Genomic DNA, 16,299 nt, shown 5'->3' with positions numbered 1-16,299 from the left:
TTTACCACTTAAAAGCTTAGGTTTCTTGAGAAGAACTGCAGATTCTCAGCGTGAGAGTCCAGAGGTGGCTGTGAATTGCCCAGTGTAGTTCTAATTACACAGCTTGGAGCTGTGGAACCAGTTCTCTCTACTCCAGATTACTTTTCTTGGTTTATTTGCATAATTTGATGCATGAAGACTAGTCAGTGAATTGTACAGTTTTCTGATATAGGTAGGACAAGGTAAATTAACCCTATTTGAGGTAGTTTGTATTTTCATGATATATCGGATAAACATTTAACCACGTAATTTTAAACTAAAAATATGCGTTAGTAATTTAGTTGGTTGCCAGGAATATCTGATAATAAATGCTAGTTGTTACACCCATGATTATTAAAATAGATTATTTTAAATTTTATTATTTTAGCCCTATTTTCAGAGCTATTACTTTTAGTAATAATAGTTAATCTATAGAGTAGTGTCATTACAAAAACATATGAATACTTTCATTATTCATGTCCATCAGTAGGACATTGTTTTGGTTAATGAATTTGATTAATTTGATTAATTGTAAATATAGGTAGCTTTGACTTAGCAACTATCTTTGACTTCAAAGTCCAGAATTTGTGTTAAGATGCTCTCAGAATAAGCTCATTTTATAAGTTGTTTCTTTTTTAAATCACAAATTTTGAACTTTGCAATAACATTAAAATACATACACATGTAGCTTTACAACAGTATGAGAAGACTAATCAGTAGCAATTTTAGTTTATTAAATATCAGTAAAATGTTTGCTTATACATTTTTAAAAACAATCCAAGAAGGTTAATTATCTAGTTGGGTAATTGGAAGTTAACTTGATACCCCATATTCTCATAAATGCATCAGTGAAAGTATTAACTCAGCCTACATCGTATTATAATTTATAAACTTTTAAATGTAAATTTCTACTCATAAATATTTTAAAAAATAAATGTTTTCTGTGAAAACTGATCATTTTTAACATTAGAATTTCAGCTATCATTTATTGAGTACCTATTGATTGAATGATAGTTTGGAGAGTGGGACAGGGGATGACAAGGAGACCTCAAAATGAGTAAGATGTAAACTTGCCTTTAGGCAACACCCAAGGAGGGAATAGAACTTGGTGCAAAAAAGTAGGCTTTCGAATGAGGCTAATTTCCCTATTCTGCTCTTGAATGAGTAACAAGTTATTAAAACTCTGAGCTTCAGTTTTCTCATCTGTAAAACACTAATAGCATTACCTATCTAATGGTGGTGTTAACAGTGAGATAGAGAACTATGCATGGCACCTACTACTGGACCTAGCACATAATAAGCATTTAATAAATCTTGCCTTTTATTGTTAGTCCTAGCAGTTATTAACATCAGGGTGGAAACCCATGTATATGCTGAGATTACACAAGGCACAAGTATGAACAAAGTGCTGTGGGAATGATTAATTTCCCTAGAGAGATTGGAGATGAAACATTAGAACTGGGTTTAAAGGTTCGTAGAATTTCCACAGGAGAATTTGGCAGGAGACCTAAGTAAAATAAAACATAAGCAAAGGCCTGGAAACATAGAAATGCATGGAGGTTTTGAACAATAGGAAGAATTTAAAGAGATGACACCCAAAGACCAGTAATGAAGAAACTTGAAATGTCATGACCGTTAAATCAAGTAATTTGCTAACTTTAAGAGAGGACTCCAATTATTTTTTCAATTATGCTTTTCATTTCTTTTTCCTTTTTGCTGTTGTTGTTGTTGTTGTCACTGTTTCCTCCCATGGTTGTTCATGTAATGAATAGCAGCTTCTGTGTTCCCAATCTTCTCAGACTCCAGTCTTTCACCTTAGTAACTAAATAGAAGCTCCAAAAGCACAGAGACCAGTGCTGGGCTTACCCACAGTTATGTCCCAGGTGCCTGTCATGTAATTGTTGGATGAGGGCAGACTTGCAGAGGAGCTGTGGCAAGCAAAAAAGTAGCTTTAAAAAAAAAGGGTAGTCAGCGATTAATGCTTAAGGGAAGGAGCACATGGATTCATTCGTTAGATGCTCGAAAGAATAAAATATCACTTCTGTCTGGAAGCATCAGGGAAATTTTTATTATTTTAATCTGACCATATTAGTAACATCCCTCTCCCCCCCCCCGTAGGTAAAAGGGCTTCTTCTCTTTTTCTTAATGAATTTTTATGAACTTATACTAACTTTTCAAGCAGTTCAGTGGCTACAGAGCAGTATTTTAAAATGTTTAAATCAGAATCCCCTTTTGTCACATCTGTCTCCAACAATCACACTAACTCTCAGGGATTCCTAAATACTCTCTTGCTCATCTTGAGTCTTCATAAAAAACAGAGCACCCCTTTTTAACCCCACCCTTTAAAATTTTTCCTGTTGATTGTCCTATCAGTTTACAATGACAAAATCATCTCTCGTTTTTCTTGTGTTTTGTCTGGTGTTTTTTTTATACTTCCCTGAGTCATATTTTTTCATAGTGATAGCCTTCTCTCTATTCGTTTAAAATCTGTCTCTAACATAAAAATAATTTCTCAAGTATCACTTTTAGTGGTATCATTTTTTTATGAGTCTTGAATGATTTTTTTATCTTAATACGTATTTTATAATGAGATTGTTTTTGCTTTTCCAGATATTACTGCTCCTCTGTCCACCTGTCCATTTCTGTCAGAATTGTGTATTTACCACCCTAGGTATTTGCTCTCTTCGCTGTACCTTTGACTTCTCTATACTTTCCCTTGAAATGCTATCCATTTTCTTCTGCGAGAGCATCTTTCTTTTCTTCTTAAAGCATTCACAGGTACTCTGAAACAAGATAAATTTGTCACTTAGATTAAAAGGACCACCATCGCCCTTATAAGTACATTATTAAATATGTTTCCTTTAAGTTTTTACTTGGACACCATAAATTCCTTAGCAATAAAATAATCATATCAAATATTATAAATAAACTCTTAAAACCTCATTGTCATCATTGATGATTTTTTTCTGTTCAATATAATTTATATATTTCATTATAAAACTGTTAGGGCTTATTTCAGTGGGTAAGACAGACAATACAAGATATACAAAGGAAAAATCTTTTGATCCTCCCCCACTCCCATTTTCGTTTTGTGAGGTATTTAAATTGGTGGGTGTCCATCCATGTCTCTAATTTTAAACACAGACATCCTCTGCATATATACTCGAATACTACTATGGAAATTGTTCTTCAACTTGATTTTTTTTTTCATTTAGCACTGGAAGGAGATCCATTTGTGAGAGCAAAATCCAGTGCTGTTTGTACCTAATATTGGATTACCAGAGCCACACAGTGCTTGTGAAGTTCAGCACCTTTTCAAATGTTTATGACTATTTTTACTTGCCCGTCTGTAAATTTCTCAGATGCCACAGAGAAAAATGCTGATAGATTTAAATAAAAATTAACTGTTTCCGTACTAAACAAGGTACCATAAACAAAGTCAAAAGATAAAATGTAGACTAAAATAAAATATTTGCAATATAGAAAAAGACAAAGCATATTACCTTCCATATATGAAGAACACCTACAAATTTATAAGANCATAAACAAAGTCAAAAGATAAAATGTAGACTAAAATAAAATATTTGCAATATAGAAAAAGACAAAGCATATACCTTCCATATATGAAGAACACCTACAAATTTATAAGAAAAAAAATCTCTAATAATAAAACAGTGTTCAGAATAAGGAAATAGTTAAATGAATTAGTCATATATATTTGACCCAACAGTTTCACATCTATGAACTTGTCCAACAAATATATTCACAAACATGTGAAATATCTTGTGAACAGCTATTTATTATGTCATTGCTTTAAATAATGAAAGATTGAAAACAACATAAATGTCCATCAAATAAGGACTAGTTAAATAAATTATGGCATTTCTAAGTAATGGAATACTATGCAAATGTAAAAAATAAATGAAGAAACTGTGCACTGATGTGAAAAGGTCTTCAGATGATTTGAGTGTCTTCAGCTGTCAGCATTGGCAGGCCTAAAATGAGAACTCTGTCCTTACTAGTAGCATCCCACCACAGATGTCTCCTGGATGCAGAATCAAACCTTTTAAAATTGCATTTCCCTGATAACACAGATGTGGTAATATGACCACAGCCATCAAAACTATTTTGTGCTTACACTCTTTGTGGTATACAAGAATATCTGAAACACATCTGTAGTGGCACTCCCCATTCAAACTATGATAGAACATAGAAGATGATTTGCCTGTGTTCTCCATCCTCCCAAAGATACCAGAATGTTCTAAATGGGGTACAGGAAAGGTTTTGTTTTTGTTTTTGTTTTTCAGCTTATAATGGATGGCTTGAAGCAGGGCTCTCAAATGTTAACGTAACATGTATCAGAATCACCTGGAGATCTCATTGAACCAGATTGCCGAGCCCCAACTTCAGGGTCATGGGCTCAGATCTGGTGTTTGCAGTTCTGACAGGTTCCCAGGGGAGGCTGATGCTGCTGGTCTGGGGACCATGCAGTTTTAGAATCACTTTTTGTTTATTTCATTAGGGCTTAATTCTCTGGAGGAACCTGGGTTAAGGAAGTTGGAAAGAACTGAGAGCAAGTCACCTACCAGGCCAGTTAGAGTGAAAGCGTAATTCACTAGGACATAAAACTCCTCACCCTCAGGCCTCCTTCTTTAACCCATGCAAAAACGAATACCATATGTTAAAGAATGTCATTCCTCAGCAGCATTTTCTGTGGAACATCTATCCGCCGTGTTGTCTATGTTTTTCAGATATTTCCTTTTCAGTATACCTTCTTAGTGGAAATTTCTGGGGAAGAGTCTTTGATTCAACATTTCAGTTAATCCTTGCCCTCCTCCCTCCTGTTTTCAAATAATCTCAGGCTTCAATATTCATTTAACTTCTTTTTTACTTCTCATTCATCTTTCACAGCACCTTTACGAAAGCTTAAAGGATAAATGGCCTTTTAAGTTATTTGGTGTTAGATACGTACACCCTTGCATCAATGAGAAATAAATACATAGGTGTCAATTTATAGCAGTCTTTTACTGATCTCACCATTTAGTCTTTTAGGCCAAATTCATCTTATTGTTTATTACCCTTATAATGGTGCTAATACATACCAGTTCTGACAGAGGTTTTCAAAGTTGCTGTACAAAGAGTGTTAGCATCTCCTTGGAACGTTAGACATGCCAAGTCTTGGATGCCTGGTTGGCTCAGTCAGTTGAGCATCTGCCTTCGGCTCCGGTCGTGATCTCAGGGTTCTGGGATCAAGCTGCATCCGCATCTGGGTTTCCTGCTAAGTGGGGAGCCTGCTTCTCCCTCTGCCTCTCCCCCTGCTCATGCTCTGTCTCTCTGTCTCTGTCTCTGTCTCTCAAATAAATAACTCATTTAAAAAAAAAGAAAAAGAAATGCAAAGTCCTGGCTTGCCTTACACCTACTTAATCTGAAAGGGTGGTAGAGGAAAGGAGCAACAATTGTGTTTTTAAATGATTTCGAAGTGTTCTAAAGTTTGAGAGCTATGACTTTACTAAATGCAGTGTTTTCACTTTATGTATTTCAAAACTTTATAGTAATCCTGTGACTCTGGTAACTATCTGTGGAGTGGGGGAAGTAAGAATTGGAGAGATTAAGTAGTTCTAAATCACTGCTCTTTAATAATGTTTCAAAGTAGAATTTTGGTATTTTTCAAATAATATGTCCTTCCCTCTGAATACATTGAAACAATATGAGTTACTTAAACAATATGAGTTACTCATATTTATCTCAGCTTTCACTCTTTCATTATTTTTAATCAGCATCTCATGTAAAGAACACTGTCTTTGGCACATCAAATAACAGGACCAAAACGCAAATTCACATACTTTCTCTCCTAGCTCAGGACTGATTTAATTATATATTCTTAAACTAAATGGCTTTTTAAACTACAAACAAGTATATACAATATTTTTAAATGTATTAATCTAACAAACCTCAAGTAAAAATATAAACAGTTTCATAAAACAATTAAAATTTACCAATGTTGTTGACTTGAATCTATTGTTATAATCTTATTTTAATGACACATGCCCATTTAACTGCTATTCGGTTACCAGTAGTGTTTCTAAGATTAATTTGCAGTTATTTCTGCCAAATGAAACAGTGCTGTCCTCTCTGGTAGTTATAATTTTTATAGGTCTATTTAAATTAATTAACCAAATTAACAAACCATAAAATCAAGTATGTTATAGAGACCCAAAACCTTGTAATGGCTTCTGTTGGAGCCTCTAAACAGAAAATTCTTAATAAAGAAAAGAGTTTATTTTACTGAACAAGAAGTGATGGATCATTTAATAAAAAGAAATTGCTACTTTAAGTTGTAACCAATATTTCTCTTGGCTGCAGTAGAAAATAATTTGCAAAGTTGACAAGTCAGACTGAAATAATTAATGAAGATTTAGGGTCATATTTTATTTTCCCTTATGTTCTTCGTATCAACAGGATTTACATAATGTGGCATTTGAATTACGGAGAATAGAAATCTGGTTGCATTATACAAACCCGTCTGGGAAATGATCTTGGGGCTATACTGTTTATATGAAATACCTTCATATTCCCTGATATTTCATATATATAGGTAAATAAAGATAGGTTATTAGGAAGTTTTTAAAATCATCATCTTTGTAGTGGTGGTTTTATTTATGTTTCCTTTTAACCTTACTTAGGAGAAGAAAACTAAGTTGGTCGTAATTATTAACTAATTTCACACAGTAGTGCACTAGTCATCTCAAAAGTTGTTAATAATTCAATTTTTAGGTCCCACCCCTAGATATTCTTACTCAGTTGGTTTTAGGGGAGGACCCGGACGTCTATTTTAATGAGCACCAGCACTGATTCCCACGAAGAGGTCCCTGAGTCTTAGTGAAAGAAACTTTGAAAAGAGCCTGTACTTCTTCAAGCTAACACACTAAAATTACCAAGGATAAATATTCTATTTTATTATTTTTTATTATGTTGTTAGCCACCATTAGTTTTTTCGTGTAGCGTTCAGTGATTCATTAGTTGCATAACACTCAGTGCTCATCACAATATGTGCCCTCCTTTAAATACTACTATAGACTCCTCCATCCAGCCCGCACCTGCTTCTATAGCCAGGTAGGGCTGATTGCTAGTGATTCTTCCTTACCAACAGGAGCAGACCCATTTGGAGCCTTGGGATGTATTTGTCATTGATTGTATCCGTGGTGCTTAGTGCGTGGTTTGGTAGTCAGTAGGTACCGTGTAAATACAGTGCAATGGATGAATGAAGGCGACCCACCAGCTCTGTGCTTAGCGTTCCTACGTTATCCATGCTCCGTGTGTACAGTTTTTTTCCTCCTTCCTTAAATTGTACATGTCTTTTACAGAAGGGACAATGTGTTGTCCATTTTCATATTTACTCTTTCAACAGTATTATACACATCCGTGGCTAGTAAATACTTAGCAATTAAAAAATATTTTGTGCTTATTTAATACATCATGCTAGATTGTCATCTCCGTGAGGGCAAAGACTGCCCCTCTCTTTCGCAGAATTCTCAGGGCTTGACAGTGATTCTCAGAAGTCTCAGAAAGATTTGAACGAATGGATAAATTAATTAAAAAATAAATAATTTCATTTTAATTGAGATTTTCTTAAAACGTAATATTTGGATTTAGTGAGGCTTTGTGTGTAATAAAATTTAATTTTATATAAGAGAGAAGAAGTCTCCCTTAACTTTTTAAGAAGAAACTCACTGTTGAAATACTCTTACTTTTTACAACAGACAGGATGGTAGAATCTGAGAGATTCCAAACTGGTAAAGCTTCAGGAGGGCATTATAGTTCACAGAATTTTCTGTCTAACCTTGTATTAAACAGTTTATGTCAATAACGATGAAAATATTACAGTGAGCTTGAGTGGTAGTCTCTTAACATCCCCTGAGATAACAGTGTTTCCCCAGAAAGCTAGAGAGCCTGTCGAAGTCAGATTTGGGGGGTTTTTTTAGTTGAAATAAGGAAAACAGAAGAATTTTCCAAGTGTACATGAACCAACTGAAATAAATTTCATTCATATACTCTTTAGAGATATTCTTATGATATTTCTTTTGAAAACACATTAGTATCAGCCAATCAGTTAGAGCTCTAACCAAGTATGAAAGCTTACGCTTTATATCCTTGATGGTGGTGATTAATGTTAAATCTCTCTGGATGAGTTGCAATTCTTGTTTTATTGTCTCTAAATGCTTTGGGAGCTTTTCATTGAGGAATTTTGGTCTTCTCCAGATTATCTGCTGTCCTTGACTTTGAACACTTCCTAAAAGAATATTAGTAATTTAAGCATTCCAGTTTCTTGAATGTTTATTCTCTTTGATTTTACTCTCCTCTAAATTATATTGGCTTCCCATACATGGAGCAGTTTCTTTGACACGTTTATAGGCATAAGATTTCTGCGAGTAAATTATACAGTGTGCGCTCTAGATCTGTGTCACTCCATCTCCTTTCTGGTCAAATCCCAGGTCAAGGGATTTGACTTCCCCTTTCACTTTTGTTCATTTTCAAAATGACCTTCTCTTTTACTTAGGTCAACTAGCATGAGCCTATCAATTCCTTGACTAAAACCATCAGTTGCTTATTTTTCTAAATGTGTACCATGGAAATAACCACAAATGTTCTAGCTTCTAGGAAAACACAATTAACAGATAAACATGGAGAGAGATTGAGGGAAAAGTAAGAATTAGGACTTCCGCCTTGCTGAGGCCTACGGGGAATGCCATGGTAACTCTAGAGAGTTTTAGAGGTCTCAGTTTGGTTGGAAGCTGGGGCTAGAACTTGTCTGTGAGTCACCCAGAGCTCCCACACTGATGATAGTCCTTTGTATGTTTCAGATTTTGATTAAAATGCCAAATTACCTAGAGATAGATGCTTTATTCACATTATATAAAATTGAAAAAGATCCGTTGTCCATATGAAAGAATAAAATTACTTTATTATAGTGATGGCTCTTTGGGAAGTCTGAGGTTGAGCTGAATGTGAGGGGGACGTGGAAGCCAAAGAAGAAAAGACACCAGAGAGAAGCACTGATAGGCAGCAGATGCAGAGTGCTCCTCGCTCTCTGATTTCATTCTCTTCTGTTGCATTGACATTCTGCCTGGTGACTGTCCCTGAAAATACTTTTTTCCACTTCTACTTGACAAAGCATCCAGATACGTAACTTCCCCCTAATTCAGATTTCCACAGTTACTTTGTGAGTAATTCCATGAGAAGTTCAAAAAAAAANTTAAAAAAAAAAAAAAAAAAAAAACAGCAGAAAATTTCAAATGCCACTCTAGAAGCATTTTCATCTCCAGCAATTCCCAAAACTCTATTTTAAATGGTTGTTCTTAGACATGATTTTGTCCAAGGAAGAGTGTTTTTATTGTTTTCAATTTCTTTAAACATCTTTAATACTGGAAATTTCATTGACAGTGGAGAAATAAGGCGCTCATATATTTTTGTACTCTGTCCCCGTAATATATGATTGCACTCATGAATCATGTCTTCGAAAGAAAAAAGCACAAATTAAACTCAACATTTTATAGAATCCATTAATTTCACTTCTGACTTCCACCAATTTATAGGTTTACAGTATATAAAGCCTTGTTATTGAATTTTATTTAACTTGCCTTTATCCTATATACACTTTGTCCTAAAATAAGGAATTGCTGGGGAATTCGTAAACTGGGGGTTTTATTTTGGGAAATAAATAGTTGTGTGTGTACATATATATATATATGTATATATATATATGGTGATTTTCAGACTAGTATTAAGCTATCTTTTAATGAATTTTAGTATTAAATAAACTGCTTTTCTTTATTTTAGGTGATGGTGTTTGTACATGCTCGAAATGCCACTGTAAGAACAGCTATGTCTCTAATAGAAAGAGCAAAAAATAGTGGTCAGATTTCCTTCTTTTTACCTACACAAGGACCTGACTATGGACATGCAGAAAAACAGGTAGGGAACATTGACGGCAAGATAAAAGAACTAAAGCATATCATGTGCCAGATAATACAGTTATTTTATATTTGACAGATCATTGGTCTCCAATTTCCAAGGAGTTAATTTTACATATTTATCATGTTATAATCTTTATTTTTTTATTTAATGATCTTCTAAAGAATTCCAGTGCACGATGTGTTCAATTATCTCATCTATCCATATGGTTGGAATTGTGTTTAGTCCTACTCTTTAAAATACAGTTAAAAGGTAAAATACAGTTAAGTTTCATAAAATATGTTAACATCTAATAGGGTTATTAGCCTCTTAAAAAATTATAGATTAATATTTTTTAATTTCTCAGTTTTAATTTCTGAGGTTCATATGGACAGATGAAAGCTGCATATAAATAAAAGTTCTTTTCAAGAATGTGAAAGTTTAGGGGTGCCTGGCTGGCTTGTCAGTGGAGCATGTGACTCTTGATCTTGGGGTTGTATCTTTGGGTGTAATGATTACTTAAAAATAAGACCTTTAAAAAAAGAAAGAAAATAAAAGTTTGAGACCCGGGGAGTTTGACAACCTTGCTACTCAGTGTATGTTCAAAGGACCTTAAAAGCCTGGATCCCCTTTAGCAATGCAGAACCACAGGCCCCATACCAAATTTACCAAATCATAATCTGCATTTTGCCTCAATCCCTAGGTGATTTACTGCACATTACAGTTTGAGAAGCCCTTCCCCAAGTAATTTGAGTATCGATAGTATCCTAAGATTTACAGAAGATTTTAGTTAATTATGTGAGATAATGATTTAGATCAAGAATAGATAGACTACAGTCTGAAGGCCAAAGGTGACCACCTGTTTTTGTAATTAAGGTTTTATTAGAAAATAGCCAGACTCCTTTGTCAATGGCTGCTTTTTGTTTTTACATCACAAGGGAAGAATGAATGGTTACTACAAGGACTTTGTGACCCACTAATAAACCTTACGTATGGCCCTTTACAGAAAATGTTTGCCCTGATTTAAAGCAATGAAAATAAATTTTCAAATGAAAAAGTCAGTGGGCATAAAATGATAGTAACTTCAAAGTACTTCATATGCGTAAGATTTAACTGATCTTCACCGAACAGCGGCTGGCTGCCAGGCCTTGTGCTACATGCTTTCTCACTGATCATCTCGGGAAAGTGTATTTAATTATTATGACTCCACTATGAATTTCACCAATTTATACTGACATTTTAAATTCTGAATATGATAAATGTGATGTCAGTTGTTTGATCATCAGATTCTTTCAATTCAGAACTATGAAATTTGTTCATTTTCATTTTTTTCCACTTTATAAAATTTCTATTACATAACACTTATTAAACAGCTTTGTAGTCTTCCAGTTATTTATTAATTATAAATTCATGAGCGTCTTTGAAAAGTCGGGTTGGCATTCATAAGTCTTCTTTCATTTCTTTGGAAATATAAAGCAACCCTGTTGTGTTTAAAAGCCAAGCCTTGAGAGCCACCTTGTGGATTTCTGGTTACTTCATACTGCTTAATTCTGAAAGCTATTGCTTATTCCAAATGTTGCAGGTTTATTATTTAATTCCTGTAATAATAGTGTTTAACATTTATCAAGTGTTTACTGGTACCTGGCATTGTTTTCATTGCTTTACCCATACCTCATTCAGTCCTCACAGAAATGTTGATATAGGTTTGGAGCATTATTATCCCTTGATATGGCATATGTGTAAATAATTCAAATAGAGCAAGAAATAAAGCATATAGAAATAATTTATATAGAGGAATTTTCAAATAATGTTTATTTAGGGCATTGTCACCAAACAGATTCACAGATCACTATGGTTAAAAAAAAAAGAGAGAGAGACACCTGAAGAAATAAGTTATAATACAATTAAGTAGACTTGAAAATCTCAAGTCATTTTTATTATACCTTATTAAAAATTTTTTATTATATTGGATTTTTATCCAGTCTACCTGTTGTTATTGGATCTTTTTTTGACAAGATGACATCCACAAACATTTATTAATAAGTACATGTTTTCAAGGAACATTGTCCTGTTCACTGTTATATTCCCAGCCTTTCATATAATATTTGGCTGATAGTAGGTACCCCCAAATTACTTTCTTTCGCCTTTGTTCCTCTGACACAAACATTATGAGATGGCCTCACTTTAATTTTCTCATTTGATCTGCACCACTGTTCTGTCCATTAGAGATTCTTATCCCCATTTTATAGATAAGGAAACTGAAACTGAGAAAATAATTTTCTCGGAGAAGGCCGTGTAACAAGTATTAGAGCCATGATTTCAATCAGTCGGACGCCAAAGCCTGCCCTTTTTACCACGCTCTATCCCAAATGTTCAAAACCAAATCTTATCTGGACTTTCTAAAGCATTTAGGGCTTTGAGTCTTTCTGTTTCTTTTTTTTTTATTATTTGCTTCTAATAAAAAGGAAGAACATTTCTTCAGCCTCACCATATCCCTCATTTTTGCTAAAGAGAGATTCAATAAACGTGTCCTCTCCATGGTGGATATGATTTTGTACCAAAAAGATAAGGTAATATTTCTGAATGCTTTATCAAAGCTCCAAAATTTTAGGTTGTTCTTCTAGTGCTAGTTGTATGCTTCTTATATAAGTTCCTTTTGAACTTGAATGGTATTAACATTCTAGCAGTTCTGAGGAGCTATTATCATGATGGCGGGAGATATTCCTTCCCATGTTTTTGAAAAATGGGAAATTAAGTACTCAAAACATTAAAATAAAATTAGAAGGTAAATTTGCAATGGTAGTACATAGAAATTTAGCCTCATGACTCCTGTTAATGGAAATACAGCTAAATCGCTACCATGCCACACTAGCACTTTACCCCTAAGTGTGTAATGTAACCATCTCAATTCCTGACTCGCCAATTATGGTTCTTAAAAGCATTCCTTCACAGTTTTATTCAATACTCTAACTTTATTTGTATAAATAATAAGTAAAACTCCATTGAGAAAATTCTCCTTTTCTTTCTGTGTGTGTGTGTGTGTGTGTGTGTGTGTGTGTGTGTGTGTTTGGGAGGGAGAGAGAGAGCACGATAAGGCTGTGCCTTAGCCACAGCCAAAAATGAGTCTTTTCTTCTCAGTAAGTAATAATATATTTTAGACTCCTTATATCATTCCCATTTTTCCATTTTTTAATATAAAATTTATCCCCATATGAAAAACCAACTATATTTCCAAATTGTCCATTAAAATAAGAAAATAGGGAAAGGACAGTGAAGTACCCCAAGAGTAGCTTAAGCTATAGAGCTGGAGCTTGCAGTTCTTTATGGGGAAGGGAGTATCTCAGGAGTTCCAAATGAGGCCCAAAGCAAGAGAGCACATTAAAAAAAGCTCTGGTTATGACTTCACCTCTAGAAGCCCTGTCGCTTTAAATACCTAAATATTTCTGAAACTTACTTTCTGTTCTATCACATGGAATAATAATAGGGTAAATAACACTTATTCTAGTAGTTAGCTATGAAAAACAGAGTAATATATGACATTATTCTGGAAAATGAGCAATGATAAAACATTACATATATTATAGAAACCTACTGTTAGAAAATATATATTAATAACTAAATTTACAAATGGTGAAAGGATGATGAACAATATGAATAACTTTCCCTAATTTACCCTGCATATTTTTTGCTCTCCTGCACAAAGATATTTTCTTAAGAAACCACTATTTTCTGTAAGGTAGAGCATACCTAGAAGGAATTGTAGTAGCAGCTTACATTTATGGAGGTATGTCATTAGGGATGCAGATATTTTCATTATTAAGCCATTAGTTTCAGTTATGATTTAATTTCAAGTTGAATGAATTTTCAATTAGAATCTTCAGATTCTGTTTCCCTTGGAATCTTAGTCAAATAAATTCTTTCCTTTAGGGACAAGTTTTTAACAGGCTTTAAATATTCTAATACAGGGATGGGTATTCCCACTCATTCCTGTACGGTATTTCTTTGATTAATGGGTACTGCTATGTGGTTTTATTTTCTTATAATTAGGGATATCAAAAATTGTTCTTATAGTTAGAAATGGTCTATCATGCAATAAGCCTTATTGGAAATATCTATTAAAACAGAACTCTATGAAAAATCCAATAATAATATGTTCCCTCAGGCTACCTTAAAGAATCATTTTTTGATGTTTTTATTATTATCTAGATCTACCAACTATTTCCCTGTTTTTTTTTTAAAGATTTTATTTATTTGACAGAGATAGAGACAGCCAGCGAGAGAGGGAACACAAGCAGGGGGAGTGGTAGAGGAAGAATCAGGCTCATAGCGGAGGAGCCTGATGTGGGGCTCGATCCCATAACGCCAGGATCACGCCCTGAGCCGAAGGCAGACGCTTAGCCGCTGTGCCACCCAAGCGCCCCTATTTCCTTGTTTTTTCATAGGTCAGCTTTAGCCTTTGTCTAAATTAAAGGAATTTGACTTTGATATAAGTTATCTGATACTTAAAAGCTTTATTTATTTCTTCTTTAGCAGTTTTATAATCAGTATAGCCAAATAAAATTAGAATTTTCTCTTCCTGATATAGATGATATCTATTAGCTAAAGACAGTAGCAGGTGCCTAATAGCCCCCATTCTTTCATTTTTTATTTTAAATATATGCAAAATGTTTGTTTTCTCAGAGTTTATTCTTTCCTTATACATATCAACCTCCTTTCTTTTTGGAGGTTGATATAGTAATTCTATTCTTGTAGAATTATTGTAACCACATAGAAAGAATGTGAAAAGTGTATTAATATTTTAAATAAAACCAAATAAAATTAATACAAAGTAGAACTGAGTGTTCAATTGGATTTTTGGGAGCATGACTTTTCTGTTTTCAAAGGGAAGTAGCCCCTTGTAGAATAAAGGCTTTGGATCTAGGCAAACCTGGATATTAATCTGGACTCAGGCACTATAACATAGCTTTTTTTAATTTCCTTGAGCCACAATTTCATCATAAACAAAGTGGCAATGGCACCTATATCTTAAGATTTTTGTAATAAGTAAGGCCTTGTATCTTGGCCTCATACACAGTAGACACTCTATAAATGGTTACATATGTACTTTAAAGGGAAAGAAGATGACAACTTTAAAGAATGTCGGATGTAACAACATTTAAATTTGAAGCTTTTCTACAACAGAAAACTATACATTGAATTATAAAAGGCAATAACAAGTTGGGGAAATATTAGTAACTACATCTTTGTATATATTAGTATCTATATTTTTATATGTGTATCTACATCGTTGTGTACTTACTAAGTTTAATAACTAAAACATGAAGTTTTCAGTAAGTAAATGAGCAAAGAGAAGAAAACATTAGGTAAACTGGAATAAAAATATTGAATAAAATTGTGCAAATTAACAGACTATATACTCTTAAACCTAATAAATCTTTAAAAACTAAAAATGATAATGTCCATTTCTAAAGATGATTCGAAGATTTGGTACATTCCTCGGTTTCCTGTGGCAATGAATGGTTCAACCCTTTAAAAAAATTTTTTTTATTAATAATATATGTTAAGAGCCACACTTTCTTCCAGATCCTTTAGCCATGAAATTCTAAACCTGGGAATCTTTCCAAGGACAGATGAAAAAGAAAATATACACCAAGAGTTTTATTCCAACACATTGTAATGGAAAAAATGCAGCATAAATATCCAACAGTAGGGGGATTTAAAAGTATGAACAGCAATTCAATTAAATTTTATATACCTATTGAGAACAATTATTTTAGAGTATATAAGATGTCCAGTTCTAAATTAACTGTCAATTTTGATTCAATTGATCAAATTTCTTGTGCCACAGAAAATAAGTAGCAAAACAAGGTGGAATTTCTCTAACTTTAAGACACAGTCAATCTCGCAGAGAATTTTGAAATACATAAGGAAAGCAAAATATGGTAAATAACATAAGAGAAGAACAAACAGTTCACAAAAGAGAAGTAGATTAACAAACCAGTGATCTTGTATCTCAGTATGCAGCTATAAGAGTAAAGAACATTCCAAGGAAAGAAGAAAGGGAACATGAGCAAAGGAAACCACAGGATATATTTGGACAATGAGAGTGTTCCCTTTCCACTGGAATGTATGATGCATGACGGGCTTGGCGTACAGATTTTGGTCAGAATGTGAAGGACCTTAAATCACATGCTTAAGCACTTGGACTTTATATGCAGTGAGGAGCTATTGAAGATTGTGGAAGAGACAAGTTATATGACCAGAATTCAGGTGCTGAAAAGTAGGACTCATTTTCCTCCACACAGCAGGAAATCTCTTGGGCCAGATGTT

General features: G+C 33.8%; 1 protein-coding gene across 3 annotated transcripts in view; it reads left to right on the top strand.

The window, feature by feature from the left end:
• The window catches only part of ASCC3 (activating signal cointegrator 1 complex subunit 3), a 320,199-nt gene that overhangs the window by 153,450 nt on the left and 150,450 nt on the right, over nucleotides 1-16,299 (top strand). For all 3 annotated transcript variants that reach the window (XM_011228387.3, XM_002921969.4, XM_034670897.1), the window contains exon 14: nucleotides 9,856-9,990. In XM_011228387.3, coding sequence (XP_011226689.1) covers nucleotides 9,856-9,990 — 135 coding nt within the window. The remainder of the gene's footprint in view (nucleotides 1-9,855; nucleotides 9,991-16,299) is intronic.

This window comes from Ailuropoda melanoleuca, chromosome 10, assembly GCF_002007445.2.
Source record: "Ailuropoda melanoleuca isolate Jingjing chromosome 10, ASM200744v2, whole genome shotgun sequence".
Classification (NCBI taxonomy): domain Eukaryota; kingdom Metazoa; phylum Chordata; class Mammalia; order Carnivora; family Ursidae; genus Ailuropoda; species Ailuropoda melanoleuca.
Note: the sequence above shows the minus strand (reverse complement) of the source record. Positions and strands in the feature narration are given on the sequence as shown.